Here is a 20217-nt window from a genome sequence, read left to right on the forward strand (position 1 = left end):
TTATAGATTAACAGAGTGTGGGAGGGAAGGAAAGGTACTTTATTGAAGAAGTACACATTTCATTCTAGATAAGTTCAGTAGTCATCTGAAAAATTATGCGAAAGAGAAATTGAGACAGGGAGATACAGAGCTTGCTGTTATTCTGGGAGGACTTACTTCACAATTGCAACCTCTTGATGTCTCGATAAATAAATCATTTAAGTATACTCATAAAAAAAGTTTTGCATCACCTCAGTTCCGAGAGTTCTGGAACCTGTGCAGAAAATTGGAATAGAGATCAACATAAACATCATTTCTGCCCTTTTTATTGCTAATGAAAATCACACATTGCTTGTTGTACCACCATACAGTGAGACGTTCAGAGGTGGTGGTCCAGGTTGCTGTACACACTGGTACCTCTAATAACCAATAGCACGTCTTCTTGCATTAATGCATGCCTGCATTCATTTTGGCATACTATCCACAAGTTCATCAAGTCACTGTTGGTCCAGATTGTCTGACTCGTCAATGGCGATTCGGCGTAAATCTCTCAGAATGGTTGGTGGGTCGCATGGTCCGTAAACAGCCATTTCAATCTATCCCAGGCATGTTCGATAGGGTTCTTGTCTGGAGAACATGCTGGCCACTCTAGTCCAGTGATGTCATTATCCTGAAGGAAATCATTCACAAGATGTGCACAATGGGGAAATGAATTGACATCCATGAAGATGAATGCCTCATCAATATGCTGCCGATACGGTTGCATTATCGGCCATAGGATGGCATGCATTTATCGTACAGCCATTACAGCACCTTCCATGACCACCAGTTGCATATGTCGGCCCCACATAATGTCACCCCAAAACAGCAGGGAACATCCACTTTGCTGCACTCGCTGGACAGCGTGTCTAAGGCGTTCAGCCTGACTGGGTTGCCTCTCCAATGATTGTCTGGTTGAAGGCATATGCAACACTCAGCAGTGAAGAGAATGTGATGCCAGTCCTGAGCAGTCCATCTGTACCTCGCTGCATGGTGTCGTGGTTGCAAAGACAGAACTCATCTTGGATGTCGAGTGTAAAGTTGCTCATCATGCAGCCTATTGCCCACTGTTTGAGTCATAACATGACGTCCTGTGCCTGCACAAAAAGCATTATTCAACATGGTGGCATTGCTGTCAGTGTTCCTCCGAGCCATAATCTGTAGGTAGCATTCATTAACTGCTTTGGTTCACTCTGAGACACCTGCACACTTCCCTTGTTGAGAGCCCTTCCTGTCACAAAGTAACAATGTGGACATGATCAACCTGCAGTGTTGACCGTTTAGGCATGGTTGAACTACAGACAACATGAGCCGTGTTCCTCCTTCCTGATGGAATGACTGGAATTGATCAGCTGTTGGACCCCCTCTGTCTAATAGTCACATCTTTGAGCAGATATAGTGACATCTATGAACAGTCAAAGGGACTGTGTCTGTGATACAATATTCACAGTCAACGTCTATCTTCAGGAGTTCTGGGAAAGAGGGTTATGCAAAACTTTTTTTTTTAATGTGTGTATATATGAGAGAGGCTTAGAAAAAATGAATTATGATGGATGAAATCCACCATCAATTCACCCCAAAGAGAGCTTTAAAATGACCTACAATCAAACAAGTGTGTTAGTAGATAAAAAGGCTGTGGTCTAGAGAGAGAGAGAGAAGACATTGTCGTTAAATCTTTAAAAAGTGCAGCATAAGTAACATTCTTGATGGCAGTGAAGACCATCTTATTTATGAGGAGCACATTGATGATGAAGAGGAAGAAAAAGAAGAAAGTTCAAGTGTAAACTTTGGGGATTTTAAATGTTAGTGCAGTTTTATAAACTAAGAAAGGTTGGATTTAGAACCTAATAATAAAAATGTTATTTAAAAAAAGTTAAATTAAAAATTGAGACGCACCTTATAGTCCATAGCATTGTATTGTCCATGAAATATGGTACCATATGATGCTCCACCTTATCACTAAGCTGTGCCATTTGATTTAGCTGTTCAATATACACTGTCCAGTCACGTTGATGTGACCATCTGCCAAAAGCCTGAATAACCACCTTTCGCACCACAAACCACTACGGGACATGCAGGAAGAGTGTCAGTGAGGTGTTGGAAGCTGCTGACATTGATGTGGAGCCATGTCAGCTCCAGTTCCATGGGCAGCTGCGTATAGGTTTCTTGATTGAGGATCTATGGTGTGAACAGCCCGAACAGTATGGTCCCACAGATTGTCAACTGAGTTTAAATCCTTCGGTGGCTAGGGGAGTACAGTAAACTTGTACTGGTGCTGTTTGAACTGTGCGTGTACGCTGTAAGCTGTGTGACATGTTGCGTTATCCTGCTGGTAAGTGTCACCATGCTTAGGAACAACAAACTGCTATGTGGAGGTGGATGTGGTTCCCAAGGATAGCTGCATACTTGTGTTGATGCATTGTGCAATCCAAAATGAAAACTCATTTAGGCAATCTCATGAAAATATTACAAAACCATAATGCTCCCTCATCTGGCATTGACCCTTCCATTGATCGTTGCATGGTGTTTGCTTTCACAAGTTTTATGTCAATGGCTCATGGAATGTGAGTTATCTGAAAAGGTCACCTGTTGCCACTCAGTGGACATCCCGTTGCTGTACTGGCATGCAGATTCCAGCTCTCATAGCTGCTGAACACGAATCAGCGTGGGTGCTTGAACCAGGTGCCTGCTGTGGAGACCCATACACAGCAGTGTTCACTGAACGGTCATTGAGGAAACACTGTTGGTAGCCCTTTGGTTTATCTGGACAGTCAGTTGCTCAACAGTTGCACATGTATTTGCCCATACACATATCTGCAGCTGTCATTCACATCTGTCATCTATGGCCCATGGTGCATCACAGTTGCCTTGGTACTGGTTTTGGATATCACCATTTTGCCATGCACAGTATACTTCAACCACGACAGCTTGCAGACAGTTTAGAAACTTACCCATTTCAGAAATGCTTCTACCCTTGGTCTAAAAACCAATGATCATGCCCTTTTGGATGTCAGATAAATCACTTCTGTTTCTGCAATATGATGATGATTTGTGCTATTTTCCCTATCCCATGATATGCTTTAAATACACTCTGCTTCTGGTGCTGCAATCTGCGGCAGTGAGTGGTTATTACATATTGACATCATACTTTCACAAACTCTTCTGTTGTTTGTCACCATCAGCACCCATTTTGTGGTCTAGTGGCTAGCATTGCTGCCTATGGATCGTAGGGTCCTGGATTCAATTCGTAGCCAGATTGGGGATTTTCTCTGTCCAGGAACTGGGTGTTTGTGTTGTCCTCATTATTTCATCATCATCATCATCATCATCTTTTGTGATAGAGGCTACACTGGACTGTGTAAAAATTTGGACTTTGTGCGGGTGCTGATGACTGCACAGCTGAGCACCCCAAAAACCAGACATCATCATCATCATCATCATCAGCAGCAGCAGCAGCAGCAGCAGCACCCTTTTAGTAGCTTCGTCTTCAAGGAGTCTACCAATAATTTTATGGTATTCTTAAGCTGTCTTTGTAATTTGTCATAAAGTCAAGATGTATTTTTTGAAATAGTGAAATAAGCAATAATCAAACAATAGAAAATTCAGGATGAAATGTAACAATATTATGAAAAGGAAAGTTGCAACTCACCATATAGAAGAGATGCTGAGTCTCAGGTAGGTACAACAAAAGGATTGTCACAAATAAGCTTTTGGCGAGTATGGCCTTCATCAAAAATATATGACAGACATACACACATCCACACAAATACAACTCACACATGCACGACTGCAGTCTCTGACACACTGAGAGTAGTAGGACCATTGCATGACTGTGTGGGGTAAGGAGGAGGTGGGATGGGGAGGGATATTAGTATGGAGGGGGGGGGGGCAGTGAAGTGCTACTAGGGAGTGTGGAGGAATGAGGTGGAGAGAGGGTAGGGCAGCTATGTTGTGCGGTCAAGAGGTTAGACGGAGGGCAGGGGAGAGGTGGGGGAGGAGGGGTAGTGGAAAAGGAGAGAAGTAAGCTTTCATTAGTCATTGTTCTCACCCATCCAGCCCCTTCCCTGTTCCCATTCCAGCACTACAAAGCCCTCATTCCACCATCACATCCAGTCTTTTTACTTTTCTGCATCCCCCCCTCTCCCCCTGCCCCCCTCTCCCCCTGCCCCCCTCTCTCCCCTGCCCTCCATCTAGCCTCCAGACTGCACACAGCTGCCCTACCCTCTCTCCACCTCATTCCTGTGTGCTCCCCAGCAGCACTTCACTGTCCCCCACCCCTACCCTACTATCCCTCCCCGTCACTGCCCCAGCCTCCTCCTTACCCCCCAGTCCTATCGTGCAGTGGTGCTGCTGCTCCCAGTGTGGCTTCAGTTGCCAGACACTGTAGTCGTGTATGTATGAGTTGCATTGATGAAAGTCACACTGGCCGAAAGCTTATTTGTGACAGTCTTTTTGTTGTGCCTATCTGCGACTCAGCATCTCCACTACATGGTGAAATAAGCAATAGTAATACTCATTTAGGAGAGCAGCAGTAACCTCTACTTACAGGTCCATCTACACCCCCTTTTTTTAAAGAACGAGGCACAAAATACATATTTGCACTCACTAGTTTTGAGATGTGACAGTCTTTTTGTTGTGCCTATCTGCGACTCAGCATCTCCACTATATGGTGAAATAAGCAATAGTAATACTCATTTAGGAGAGCAGCAGTAACCTCTACTTACAGGTCCATCTACACCCCATTTTTTTAAAGAACGAGGCACAAAATACATATTTGCACTCACTAGTTTTGAGATATTTTAGATTTTTACAGAGATAAACAAAAATGAAAAAATGCACTGTTGCAGGGAAATTCCAGAATAGAAAAGAAGGCAAGCATTCACCTATAGCTCATAGATGTTTGAAATACAGACACATGTGTCAGGACAGAGACATAAAAATGACGGAAATTTCTGGATGTAACAATTCATAAAATAAGGGAAAGGCACCACTCACCTATAGCAGACTGATGTGTGGCACTTACACACATGTAACAGAGAGCAGTATTCACTAGCTTTCAACCTCTTACTCATATTTCTATCAAATCTACACATATTCCACTTACACACATCCACACAAGCACGCAGACACACTATTTTAGTGTCTGTGCATGTGAATGTATGTACTTCTTGTAGAAAATGAGCAAGAGCTCGACAGCTAGTGAACATTGTTATCTGTTATGAAGTTTATGCGCCAGACATTGGTCCACCATAAGTGAGTGGTTACCTTTCCCTTATTTAATCTATTGTTCCAGCACAGAGTCTTCATTAACTTTTGAGCAACCATTCTTTCTCCAGATTTTCTTGGTATGATTGATTGATATTGTGCTTCCAGTGTTGTTTCCATTTTGTGCACAGTATCTTGATCACTGACCCAGCCATCTTCATCAGGTGGTGCCTGGTTGGTAGCAAGTACACATAATAGCAAAACTGGCAGTGCCTGAAGAGCATGGATGCATCAGTTGCCAAAATGTTGTGCATAAAATGAAAACAACAACTTGGCAGAACACTCAGGAGCACAACATTATTCTTTCTCAAGTTTAATACCAATTTAATCAACTAAATACTAAGGTGCAAACAGAAGATAAAGACTGCTGTGTAATACAACTGGGGAAGTAGCTGCTTTTTTCAAAGGAGTGGCTTTTCTTTGACTAATATAAGCAGTATCATGGCATTTAATTGTTAATATAGTGCACAGATTAAGTTTATAAGAGTTTCTTCTCTTTTGCTAATACATGCTTTGACTTGTTCTACATTTCTGAAGGTGTTTCTCTCTCTCTCTCTCTCTCTCTCTCTCTCTCTCTCTCTCTCTCTCTGTCTCTCTCACCACTTACTCACACTCTTTGCAAATGAAGTTACATACTGTCACACACTTTGTAAATGAAGTTATGTCTATTGCTCAGACATGTAGAAAAAACACAGGTCTTTTTGCCCACTTTTGCTGCCTATTGCCACAGTGGATGCTTTTCTGTGGTATTCCAGCAAGGATTGATCAGGAAGCATGTTCCAAAAACTTAACTAATGGAAGATCAATGGTAGTACCACTGATCCCTGTTTACCTAACAACCAATCACAGGAGGCCTATTACAGAGAGCCCTCCCCCCCCTCCCCCCCTCCCTGCTCTCTCTCTCTCTCTCTCTCTCTCTCTCTCTCTCTCACACACACACACACACACACACACACACACACACACACACACCCTCTCTCTCTCTCTCTCTCTCTCTCTCTCTCTCTCTCTCTCTCTCACACACACACACACACACACACACACACACACACACACACACACACAAAATGCAAAAGAAATCAAAATAGATTTAACCCAAGAAAATATTTAGTTTATCATAAAAGTATAACACAGAACTTTTTTAAGTCTCTGATTTCTTCTCCATTAAGTTATCATTATTAATGTGATTTGAGGAAGTATGTAATTACTTGTTTTCGAGATTCTCATTTGATTATACCCTTATATTCAAGAGAAATTGCATTTGGAAAAAAAGTTGCCTGAAAAATGTATATTCCTGCCCTTCTTGTTATGTAATAAAATTTTTGTACATTAAGTGTCTGAACTTAAGTAATTTATATTTACGTACTTAAATGTTCATCATCTGTCAGCTGACTGGTCCTGCAGTTACGTGTCAATTTTAGCAAAATGGGGATAATGTATGATTGTTTGTTACTCCATAGTAATCCCCATTGTTAAGCAGTAGTTACTTATTTATTGTCTTTCTGTCTGTAGGTACAGTGCAATTTGTCACAAAAGCTAAAAGCTGAGCCTCTATTCATCATATCCTCCTTTTTTAAAAGCTTTTTTCTCAAGTAATGGTGGAAAAGTATGGTGATCTAACTGTGTCTGTTTTCATTGTGTTTTTTACAGCAGTTTTCATAACATCCAATGCCAGGTAAGTCAGGATCAAAACAGTAATAGGTATAGCCTGTGAAGATGGTAGTTCATTTTGTGCCATTGCTATTGTACATGTGGAAGCTGGAAATATATTGCTGTTGGCAACAGCAGCATTGGAGGCTTATGAAGATGAAATAATAAAAACAGCAACAGTTTTATAGGAAAATGTTATTTATCATTGATGATATCTTTACAAATCTGTTGTTATTGTTCTTTAACAAAAATGTTGCTTTCAGGTAGCTGTTATTCCAACAGTCTATATAGAATAAGCCTACTCGTTTTTATAACTGGACTGTGGTCATTAATACATATCTATGTCTTCACTGTTACAGAATGGATTTTTCTACGTGAGTGTGAGTGTGCTGTATCTAATTAGCTCATCATTAATTATTCATCTAATCCATGTATACCACGAGTCATACTCTTGGGTTCCAAAATGGACTCGAGAACAGCTTCTCATAGCAGGGGTAAGACTTGCTGAACTTCACTTATATTTGTATTGTATTGTTTATTTATTGGTCCTGTGAATCATACACTGTGAAGTGATACACAGTGATATAGAACAAGTAAAATAATTGCAATAAATTTTGAACAGAAACTGTTGTATGGTTTACAGTATTCAGCAATATAAGCCTAATATACACAAAAACAGACCACAAATAAATTTTACACACACACACACACACACACACACACACACACACACACACACACACACGCACACACACGGAGTTCTCACTTTTGGCCTTGATTATACATGTTGTTGTTGTTGTGGTCTTCAGTCCTGAGACTGGTTTGATGCAGCTCTCCATGCTACTCTATCCTGTGCAAGCTTCTTCATCTCCCAGTACCTACTGCAATCTACATCCTTCTGAATCTGCTTAGTGTATTCATCTCTTGGTCTCCCTCTATGATTTTGACCCTCCATGCTGCCCTCCAATACTAAATTGGTGATCCCTTGATGCCTCAGAACATGTCCTACCAACCGATCCCGTCTTCTGGTCAAGTTGTGCCACAAACTTCTCTTCTCCCCAACCCTATTCAATACTTCTTCATTAGTTACGTGATCTACCCATCTAATCTTCAGCATTCTTCTGTAGCACCACATTTCGAATGCTTCTATTCTGTTCTTGTCCAAACTATTTATCGTCCATGTTTCACTTCCATACATGGCTACACTCCATACAAATACTTTCAGAAATGACTTCCTTACACTTAAATCTATACTCAATGTTAACAAATTTCTCTTCTTCAGAAATGCTCTCCTTGCCATTGCCAGTCTACATTTTATATCCTCTCTACTTCAACCATCATCAGTTATTTTGCTCCCCAAATAGAAAAACTCCTTTACTACTTTAAGTGTCTCATTTCCTAATCTAATTCCCTCAGCATCACCCGACTTAATTTGACTACATTCCATTATCCTCGTTTTGCTTTTGTTGATGTTCATCTTATATCCTCCTTTCAAGACACTGCCCATTCCATTCAACTACTCTTCCAAGTCTTTTGCTGTCTCTGACAGAATTACAATGTCATCGGCGAACCTCAAAGTTTTTATTTCTTCTCCATGGAGTTTAATACCTACTCCGAATTTTTCTTTTGTTTCCTTTACTGCTTGCTCAATATACAGATTGAACAACATCGGGGAGAGGCTACAACCCTGTCTTACACCCTTCCCAACCACTGCTACCCTTTCATGTCCCTCGACTCTTATAACTGCCATCTGGTTTCTGTACAAATTGTAAATAGCCTTTCGCTCCCTGTATTTTACCCCTGCCACCTTTAGAATTTGAAAGAGAGTATTCCAGTCAACTTTGTCAAAAGCTTTCTTTAAGTCTACAAATGCTAGAAACGTAGGTTTGCCTTTCCTTAATCTTTCTTCTAAGATAAGTCGTAAGGTCAGTATTGCCTCACGTGTTCCAGTGTTTCTACGGAATCCAAACTGATCTTCCTCGAGGTTGGCTTCTACTAGTTTTTCCATTCGTCTGTAAAGAATCCGTGTTAGAATTTTGCAGCTGTGACTTATTAAACTGATAGTTTGGTAATTTTCACATCTGTCAACACCTGCTTTCTTTGGGATTGGAATTATTATATTCTTCTTGAAGTCTGAGGGTATTTCGCCTGTTTCATACATCTTGCTCACCAGATGGTAGAGTTTTGTCAGGACTGGCTCTCCCAAGGCCGTCAGTAGTTCCAATGGAATGTTGTCTACTCCGGGGGCCTTGTTTCGACTCAGGTCTTTCAGTGCTCTGTCAAACTCTTCACGCAGTATCGTATCTCCCATTTCATCTTCATCTACATCCTCTTCCATTTCCATAATATTGTCCTCAAGCACATTGCCCTTGTATAGACCCTCTATATACCCCTTCCACCTTTCCGCTTTCCCTTCTTTGCTTAGAACTGGGTTTCCATCTGAGCTCTTGATATTCATACAAGTCGTTCTCTTATCTCTAAAGGTCTCTTTAATTTTCCTGTAGGCAGTATCTATCTTACCCCTAGTGAGATAAGCCTCTACATCCTTACATTTGTCCTCTAGCCATCCCTGCTTAGCCATTTTGCACTTCCTGTCGATCTCATTTTTGAGACGTTTGTATTCCTTTTTGCCTGCTTCATTTACTGCATTTTTATATTTTCTCCTTTCATCAATTAAATTCAATATTTCTTCTGTTACCCAAGGATTTCTACTAGCCCTCGTCTTTTTTCCTACTTGATCCTCTGCTGCCTTCACTACTTCATCCCTCGAAGCTACCCATTCTTCTTCTACTGTATTTCTTTCCCCCATTCCTGTCAATTGTTCCCTTATGCTCTCCCTGAAACTCTGTACAACCTCTGGTTCTTTCAGTTTATCCAGGTCCCATCTCCTTAAATTCCCACCTTTTTATACATATACATATACACACATATATAGAACAATCCATGTATACATTGAATACACTAATAAATTGGTCTTTAAATATGTCTGCTTGTGCCTGTATGTGTGGATGGATATGTGTGTGTTTGCGAGTGTATACCTGTCCTTTTTTCCCCCTAAGGTAAGTCTTTCTGCTCCCGGGATTGGAATGACTCCTTACCCTCACCCTTAAAACCCACTTCCTTCCATCTTTCCCTCTCCTTCCCTCTTTCCTGATGAGGCAACAGTTTGTTGCGAAAGCTTGAATTTTGTGTGTATGTTTGTGTTTGTTTGTGTGTCTATCGACCTGCCAGCGCTTTCGTTCGGTAAGTCACCTCATCTTTGTTTTTATATCTAATAAATTTGTACATACACATTTCTTATTTTGGCCTTAATTGTATAAACTATTTAAATTTTTCACATATTTACATAGTAGATAACAATTCATCAACACTAAAGTAGCAATTCTGTAACAAGTAGTAATCACTGCAGTTTTGAATTTTTGCTTTCAGGTAGTTCAGGTAGTTTGTTGTACAGTTTTTTCTGTGCTTGCAGGAGTCCTTCTTGTTTTAGCGCTGTTATGTGCAAACTGCGCATGTAAATTTTGTGTTGTAAGAATGAATGTTTTGGTATTTTAGAGAAATCTTGCACTTGTGATCTACAATTTTCCTCATAAACGTGATATAAATGTGATTGTTTCTATCAATGGAAAATCTGGGATGGAATTAAGGATATTATGAAAAGGATAGTTGCTACTCACTATACAGTGGAGATGCTGAGTCACAGAAAGGCGCAACAATGTTTGTCAGTAATAGACAACATATATATAAAAACAAAGATGATGTAATTTACCAAACGAAAGCGTTGGTATGTTGATAGACACACAAACAAACACACACACAAAATTCAAGCTTTTGTAACCAACGGTTGCTTCATCAGGAAAGAGGGAAGGAGAGGGAAAGAAGAAAGGATTTGGGTTTTAAGGGAGAGGGTAAGGAGTCATTCCAATCCCGGCAGCAGAAAGACTTACCTTACGGGGAAAAAAGGACAGATATACACTCGCGCACACACACACATATCCATCCGCACATATACAGACACAAGCAGACATTTCCCCCTAGGGTAAGTCTTTCCGCTCCCGGGATTGGAATGACTCCTTACCCTCTCCCTTAAAACCCATATCCTTTCGTCTTTCCCTCTCCTTCCCTCTTTCCTGATGAAGCAACCATGGGTTGTGAAAGCTTGAATTTTTTGTGTGTGTGTGTTTGTGTTTCTTAGTGTCTCTATCAGCATACCAACACTTTCGTTTGGTAAGTTACATTATCTTTGTTTTTAGATATATTTTTCCCTCGTGGAATGTTCCCTCTATTGTATATACATGTTTCCCTCTATAGAGGGAAACATTCTACGTGGGAAAAATATATCTAAAAACAAAGATGATGTAACTTACCAAACGAAAGTGTTGGTATGTTGATAGAGACACAAACAAACACAAACACACACACAAAATTCAAACACCAACCTATCAGAACTCCGGAGATGGGAACTTGCCCTTCAATGTATCCTCTCTTCCCGTTACCCACCAGGCCTCAACCTCCGCTAATTTCAAGTTGCCGCCACTCGTACCTCACCTGTTATTCATCATCATCTTTGCCTCTGTACTTCCACCTCGACTGACATCTCTGCCCAAACTCTTTGCCTCTATATATGTCTGCTTGTGTCTGTATATGTGCTGATGGATATGTGTGTGTGTGTGTGTGTGTGTGTGTGTGTGTGTGTGTGTGTGTGTGTGTGTGTGTGCGCGTGTGTGCACGCGAGTGTATACCTGTCCTTTTCTCCCCCTAAGGTAAGTCTTTCCGCTCCCGGGATTGGAATGACTCCTTACCCTCTCCCTTAAAACCCACATCCTTTCGTCTTTCCCTCTCCTTCCCTCTTTCCTGATAAAGCAACCGTTGGTTGCAAAAGCTTGAATATTGTGTGTATGTTTGTGTGTCTATCAACATGCCAACGCTTTTGTTTGGTGTGTGTGTGTGTGTGTGTGTGTGTGTGTGTGTGTGTGTGTGTGTGTGTGTGTGTGTGAGAGAGAGAGAGAGCCGCAGATGCAACTTATACAAACATGACCACAGTCTCGTGTGTGCGTGTGCATGTGTGTGTGTGTGTGTGTGTGTGTGTGTGTGTGTGTGTGTGTGTGTGAGAGAGCCGCAGATGCAACTTACACAAACATGACCACAGTCTCTGGCTGTTCAGTTGTATGGTTGATGGTTGCAGTTAGAGGCTGTTTATTCTGAACCGTGTATAGATGCCCAGTGATTTTTTTTGTGTGTTTATTATTAAGTTCTTCATTGTGAACCATTCTGATGTGTGTGAAGTGCTAGTTTTTGTTTCATTTTGGAGCTCTTCTAGGTCTTTTGTTTGATAAGAATATTTGAATTATCAGCATATTTAATGTACATATAGTTTAGAGTGAGTCGTTCGAAGTCATTTATAAACAGTAACAACAAACTAGTCCCAGTATCGAACCCTGTGGCACACCATATTTAACACAATCTTTTTCTGAATGATAGAATATTAAAATTTTGCTTTCTTTGTGCAAGACTTCAACTATTTGTTGTCTGTTTTGTAGATATGACTTTCTCCACTCATACACTGAGCCTCTGACACTAATATCTTACTTTCTAATCAACAGACTATAGTTAATGATGTCAAATGCTTTTGAAAGATCTAGGAATATTGCTGCTACGTGTTCTTTTTTATATAACGTATTCAAAGCTTCATTTAGGAAATCAATAATAGCTGTCTTGGTTGATTTACCTGTTTGGACACCATGCTGTGTGGTCGAGGAAAGTGCCTTTTCTTTTCTTTTCTTAATGAAATCTATGAGTCTTTTGTAAAAGATTTTCAATTATTTTTGAAAAACAGATAGTAGGCAGACTGGCCTATAATTTGTTACATCTGTTTTTTCACCTTTTTTCATACAATGGCTTAATCTTAGCTATCTTTCTGGGAAGATTACATCAGAAAGTGAGCTATTCCATGTGTCAACCATGGGCCTAACTACTAAGGGTGTACATTTTTTAATCATATGGTCATGTATGTTGTCAATACCAATGGAAGATTTTGATTTTTGCTCCTCTCTTGTTTTTAGCATTTCTCTTTCGTCTGTTGGGTTGTTACAATGGATAGTTTTAATTTGGTCTGTAGTGACAGCATATTGAAAGTTTTGCTTCACCAGATTCTCAGCTGCTTCAGTGAATTATGAGTTCAAATTATTTGCTGTCTGCTGGGGATCAGATATTACTGATGAATTTTCTTTCAGTTTGATGTTATGGTATTTTCTCTGTTTCACTCCTGTTTTATGTCTTACAATGTCCCATGTGGCTTTCATTTTATTTGGTTCATTTGCTATGAAGGAACTATTTGCCATTCTTTTTGCTTCTTTTATGACTTTAGTTAAAATCTTTTTTTGGTTCTTAAAATAGGAATCAAATCTTGTGAATATTGGTAGTGAACTTTCATTTGGGCCAAGAGCAGAGTTGACCTCTCCATGACAAACATGTTTCTCAGCATAATGTGTTTAATTTCAGTGGCTCATTAGTACTGTTTAAAAGAAAACAGGGTTCATTTTTTAAACTTTTTACTTTCATTCTCTGTAGTTAGTGACTTTAGCCATGGGCTTTGTGCCACTTGCAGCATCACAGTTACATAACTTATCTTGTTATAGCAGTCTCAGTGTAGTCTTCGGTCAGTTTGTGACTGGTTGTGTTGTATTATACAGTTCCACACAGTCAAAGATGGATAAGGATTGTGCTTGTAATGTACATATGCAAGAAGAATTGGCAGCTGCCCAGAAATAGCCATAAGCTGCATTGCTCCTCAATTGCAACGGTGTTGGCCACCTCCAGTGCCTCTTGCATTACCTGTACCATGATACAGTTGCCTCTACGCAGAAGGCAAATATGGTGGACTGGCAACATCAGAATTTTCTTATGTCTTATCAGAAGATTTGTGGTATTACCCATTGTTGAGGGTATATATGGGCCAGTGAAAAATACACCGTCTGTTAGGACTTTGGTCTATTTTCTACAATGTTTGGACAAACATGGGGGGTCGCTATGTAGGTTATTGGGGGGCTCCAGTTTTATTTATTTATTTTATTTAGACATTGTTACATCTTGTGCACATATAGAGCAAGCCAATATACAGTTCAGAGTCAAATACAAAATTGTTAAGGCTTTCGTGGCCACTTGTTGACAAACTGCCTATTTGCTCCTGTCCCGGGTTCTTCGGCCTATGTTCATCTGATAATTTTACTGATGTTTCACAAGTACAAGTGGCTGGCATTGTCAAAGCTTCACCCTCCATTGCTGATGGTGAACTGGAACCGAGCTCGTGGCGACAGACTATATGTACCTGGTGCGCCAATGTCTGAGGGCTTCTCCACGGTCATTTCTGATGCGGTTCTCCTCTTGCTACCTGCAATGGTCGTTCGCTGCAGTACGGGAAGCCAGGATCCATTTAGCTTAAGGCTTTCCTCTTTCTTGTTGAAGCTGTTCCCATGTTAGTGTATTTCTACAGCTTCTCTAAACAAGTGGGTGTGATAGTGCTTCTCTACAGCCAGAACTTCCGTGTCAGTGAATTTTATTACATGGCCGATCTCACTCAGTGTGTGCTCTGCCATGGCCAATTTCTCCACCTAGTGTTGATTAATTGTCCAGTCATTCCAACACAAACTTTTCCATACGTGCATGGTAAGTGGTATATTCCCAACATTACAAGTGAGTCCCTTTTATCCTTTGCCCATCTAAGACATTCTTTCATCTTCCTTGTCAGTTTGAAAATTGTCTTTACACCCTGTTTGTGCAATATATGGCCGATTCTGTCCGTCACTCTGAGAATGTATGGCAGAAAGGCTGTACCCGACATTTCTTTTCCTGATTTCTTACTTCATCGAGAGTTTGGCTCTGTTACACTTGTAATATAATCTGTGGAGTACCCATTGCTCCTCAGAACACTTTCCAGATGTTGCATTTCATGTTAGAGGTGCTGCAGCTCACAAATGTGCTCCAGAATGTCACTGAGTGGCACTTTCATAAACAAAGAAACAGTATCAAAGCTGACCAGGATGTCATTTGGTGCAAGTTTTAGTTTCTTCAGCATCTCAATGAAATGTCCTGAGTCCTTCATGTATGTGTCAGTCTTTCCCACGTGCAGCTGGAGCAGAGAGACCAGTTTATGCATCAGTGAGCCAGGAGTGCTAACAATCAGTCTTAGTGAAACGCTGTTCTTATGAATCTTAGGTAATCCATACAGCCGAGGTGGTAGGGCTTCCATGCTGCGCAGGTTTCTCTGTATGTCCGCCAGCAGAGAAGATGCCTTGATTAACCGATTTGTATTCCATGTGATACCGTGCATCAGATCTGCACTTAGTTTTCAGTATGTCATTGGATCTAATAGGTCTCAGATCTTTTGCTCATAATTTTTGGTCTTTATTACGAGAGTTGCATTTCCCTTATTGGCAGGCAGTACCAATGTACTCTTGTCGGCATTAAGATTCTTAATAGCTTGTACCTCTTGTTTCTTCAGATTGCAAGCTGGTGGTTTAGCTTGCTGCAGTAGCCCAGCTGTTTCAGTGCATATTTCATCTGTCCTTTCAAAAGGAAGGGTACGAATGGCCGCTTCGGTGTTAGCAATAATATCCTCCATAGGTATAGTTCTCGGGATGATAATGAAATTCCCTCCTTCCTCAAGAACGTCAGTAAAATCATCAGACGAATGTCGGCCAAAGAACCTGAGACAGAAGCAAACAGGCAGTTTGTCAGAGTCAATTAATAGTCTACAATAACATTAACACAGTCTGTCAAATGTGACTGTTGTTGTTGTTGTTGTTATGGTCTTCAGCCCAAAGACTGGTTTGATGCAGCTCTCCATGCTACTCTATCCTGTGCAAGCCTCTTCATCTCCAAATAACTACTGCAACATACATCCCTCTGAATCTGCTTACTGTATTCATCTCTTGATCTCCCTCTACGATTTTTACCCCACAATCTTCACTCCAGTACTAAATTGGTGATTCTTTTATGTCTTAGAATGTATCCTACCAACTGATCCCTTCTTTCGATGAGGTAGTACCACAAATTTCTCTTCTCCCAAATTCTATTCAGTACTTCTAGGGCCTTGTTTCAACTTAGATCTTTCAGTGCCTCATCAAATTCTTAACGCAGTATCAGATCTCCCTTCTCTTCTTCCTCTACATCCTCTTCCATTTCCATAATATTGACCTTAAGTGCATCTCCCTTGTATACACCTTCTATATACTCCTTCCACCTTTCTCCTTTCCCTTCTTTACTTAGGACTGGTTTTCCATCTGAGCTCTTGATATTCATACACATGGTTCTCTTTTCTCCAGAAGTCTCTTTAATTTTCCTGTAGGCAGTATCTATCTTACCCCTAATGATATACGCTCCTACATCCTAACATTTGTTCTCTATCCATTCCTGCTTAGCCATTTTGCACTTCCTGTCAATCTCACTTTTTAGACATTTGTATTCCTTTTCCACCTTCTTCATTTATTGCATTTTTATATTTTCTCCTTTCATCGATCAAATTCAATATCTCTTGTGTTACCCAAGAATTTCTACTAGCCCTCGTCTTTTTACTTACTTAATCCTCAGCTGCCTTCACTATTTCATCTCTCAAAGCTACCGATTCTTCTTCTATTGTATTTCTTCACTAATTACCACTATATCTAACTTTAAACTATCCACTTCCCTTTTCAAAATTTCTGACCTACCTGCCCGATTAAGGACTCTGACATTTCATGCTCTGATCCGTAGAACGCCAGTTTTGTTTCTCCTGATGACCACATGCTCCTGAATAGTCCCTGCCCAGAGATCCAAATGGGGGATTATTTTACCTCTGGAATATTTTACCCAAGAGAATGCCATAACCATTTAACAATACAGTAGAGCTGCATGCCCTCGGGAAAAACTACAGCTGTAGTTTTCCCCTGCTTAGAGCTGTTCACAGTACTAGCACAACAAGGCTGTTTTGGTTAATGTTACAAGGCCAGAACAGTCAATCATACAGACTGTTGCCCTTGAAACTATTGGAAAGCCTGCTGCCCCTCTTCAGGAACCACACATTTGCCTGACCTCTCAGCGGATACCTCTCCATGATGGTTGCACCTATGGTACAGCTGTTTCTATCGCTGGACCTCCCCACAAACAACAAGGTCCGTGGTTCATAGGGAAAAGGGGCCACATGTGATTAAGATAGACAATACAGAGCCTTTGAGTTCAAGCCTTGGTCCAGCACACAATTTTAATCTGCAAAAAAGTTCCAAAATTAATATATACTGGTGGTTTATCACACACATTTGCCATTTTAGGCATTTCATGAGTTTTAGCTATATCTGTGAGACTATTAAATAGCAGATATTGAAAGATACTTCATCTTCATCACAAATAGCCACACTTTTTGCTGAGTGTCAGGACTGCATGAACACAGTGTCTCCATGCCGAATGGTTATCAGCTTCTTGTACAGCACGCTGAAGAGGTGAACTGGAGATCTTCTTGATTTGACCTATCCACTTGCTTGTTGCTCTTCTCCTTAGTCTCTCACTCTAGATGTTCCCTTCCATGATTATTTTATTTAAATTTTCTCAATCTTCTCTCACAATATGGCCAAAGAACTGGAAAAATTTTTGGTGACATGTGAAGAAAGGTGCCCAACACATTTGTTCCTCTTTCAGTCCATTTTATGCGCAGAAACCTGCACCAAAACTCAAATGCATCAATACACTGCTTGTTTTGGGGCCATGTTTCACACCCACGGAAGAAGATAGAAAACAAAAGTGTTTCAACAAGCTGGACATTTGTGGTGTTCATTATCATTCTCATCTGCCAGATCTTGGTGAGCATCTTCATGGCCACTCACCTTAGTGTGATTTGTCTTCTCATCCAATCTTCAAGGTTTCCCATGTCACTGACGGTTGACCCAAGAGAAATGAAAGAATATGCAACTTCCAGTGCCTTTAATTGACCTGTGGGCTGAACTTGTGCTTCTCAGTCAATTATTATGAATTTGAGGTCTAATCCATATGATGGACTAATGTCCTTTACTTTTGTTAGCAGCTCAGGAAATTCATCTTCACTGCTGCCCAAAAGCAGAGTCTCATCACCAACTAGGAAGTTGTTAAGATTTCTGCTGCCAGTTGAGGTGCCTTTAGTCCAGCCATCAAGAGAATTCATAATTATATGTTTGCGCAGATGTTGTACAGTTGGGGTGATAGAACACAATCCTGTCTAACACATTTTGATACATTAACAAAGTCAGCACTTATCTTCACAGCTGTGAGGTTAGTAGTCTATAGATTTGTGATCTGTGCTGTCAAATTTGGTGGTACCCAAACTCTGCAAGAACCCACCATGAATCTTCCCAGACAACGAAGTCAAAGCCCATCCAGTAGTCAAGGGATCAGATGAAAACAGGAACACAGAACTCTCACAATTTCATGATTTTTTTTTTTTTTTTTTTTTTTTTTTTTTTTTTTTTTTTTTTTTTTTTTTGTATATATACTGAAAAATCTGTTCCTGAGTTCATATTTCTTCAGCAAAATCTGATTGTTCTCTGGATATATGAGACTGAATACTTAAATATTATCAAACTGCAGATATTTAAACAGCTTATTTTCATACAAAATTCATCACAAGTACAATACTTCTTATAAAATATACAAGATCAGTTAACACAACTGGCAATTTTGCATTATAAAAGGATCCACTTCATTTGGAGATGAATTCATTTACAAAGTAAAAAGTGTGGTCCACGAGAAATAGCTTCACACTTTCTTTCTTTCTTTGCCAATTTTAGGGTATTTGGAAGGTGGTCATACAATTGTGGTCCACCATGAAGATCACACTTTGCTTAGGCAGATGTTCTAGCAGTGTTGTTGCAATTTCTGGTTCTCCGATTATGCACAGAGATGCTTTGCTGATATGCATTGGATGTCCCTAAGAATGGTATTCTCTCAGAAAGCATGGAAGGTTAAAAATATTTAGTGCGGAGAAAAGAGGACAACATGCATCTTGTCTCTTTCTGTTGGTTTGGAATGCAATTTGAGTACAGGTTTTTCTCCAGAATATTATCCCACACCTGATAGCAGACTGGAAATGTGCATGTTATACATCCAGTGCTAATTCTGAGGTAGGTACTGGGACTTATCAGGGAAACAGCTGGAAGGTCTGGAAGGAAGGCCAATTTGCATTCACTTTATTTTGCAGAAGATCTCATCCAAGATGTGGTGGTAAGTCTGTCAGCACCTACTGAGAGCAATGGAGTGCAGTCATCTGTAACTTACGCTGGTACCTGTGAGACATGCCACGTGGGTTGAGAGACCATCATGGTTCCTTTAATCAGCTAGCTGTATTGGTGAAGAAAGCTAGTCTTACTCACAGGATGGAAGCACAGCTCACAATTTGCAGCATTTTTCCCAGGACTGATCATTGTCCTCTTGTTTAGAGTCAAGTGCAGGGCTTAAATATAAGACTCAAATGATTCTGCAACAATCTCGGATGTGGATTGTTATGGTGGCAGATTGGGCAGTAATCTGCATTTTGCGCAAAGATGAATGATGTTTCCACAATGTACATTTATTGCAGCCTCACAGCAGGAAAGTAAGGTCCCACATAAAAAACAGTAACAGAACTGTGCATCCTTGATCTAGTAAGACTGTAGCAAAACCAAAAGTGTTTCATGACCTCAGTCATGATGAGGTCATACAAAGATCATGACATAATCACTGCCACACAACTACACCATAGTATTGGGTCCCAGGGAGAGCAGTGGTGGCTTCTGGGTGGTGTAGCAGAGTGATGTGGCATGGTGCAGAGTGAGCTGAAGCTCCAACAAATGGGATGCTGTAGATGACTAGTGCGAGTGGTCTGGAGCGGAGCTGCAACTGCAACTAGTCGCTGGAGCTTGCACCACATCTAGTTGAGTATGATTCTAGAGATTGAGAAGGTCCAAAGAAGAGCAGCAAGATTCGTGACTGGTACATTTAGCCACTGCGAGAGCATTACAAATCTCCTAGAATGTTTGAAGTGGGACGCACTTGCACGCTAAATGGAAGGGGCTGCTCGCTAAATTCCGAAATCCAATCTTAACCGTAGATGTAGAGCATATATTATTACCACCAACTTCCAAATCACACAATGATCACCATTCAAAGATAAGGGAAATTAGAGCCTGTACTGAGGCATTCAGACAGTCGTTTTTCCCTCATGCAATCCGCGAGTGGAACAGAGGGCAGAAATATTACTTTGGCGCGAATTGTGCCCTCCACCATACACCACTTGGTGGCTAGCGG

General features: G+C 40.6%; 1 protein-coding gene across 1 annotated transcript in view; it reads left to right on the plus strand.

The window, feature by feature from the left end:
* LOC124615402 overlaps positions 1-20217 on the plus strand; it is a 151383-nt gene that overhangs the window by 110353 nt on the left and 20813 nt on the right. Inside the window, exon 5 of the mRNA XM_047143246.1 lies at positions 7293-7427. Within this exon, the coding sequence (XP_046999202.1) occupies positions 7293-7427 (135 nt within the window). The remainder of the gene's footprint in view (positions 1-7292; positions 7428-20217) is intronic.

Source organism: Schistocerca americana, chromosome 5 (assembly GCF_021461395.2).
Source record: "Schistocerca americana isolate TAMUIC-IGC-003095 chromosome 5, iqSchAmer2.1, whole genome shotgun sequence".
In the NCBI taxonomy this organism is placed as follows: Eukaryota; Metazoa; Arthropoda; class Insecta; order Orthoptera; family Acrididae; genus Schistocerca; species Schistocerca americana.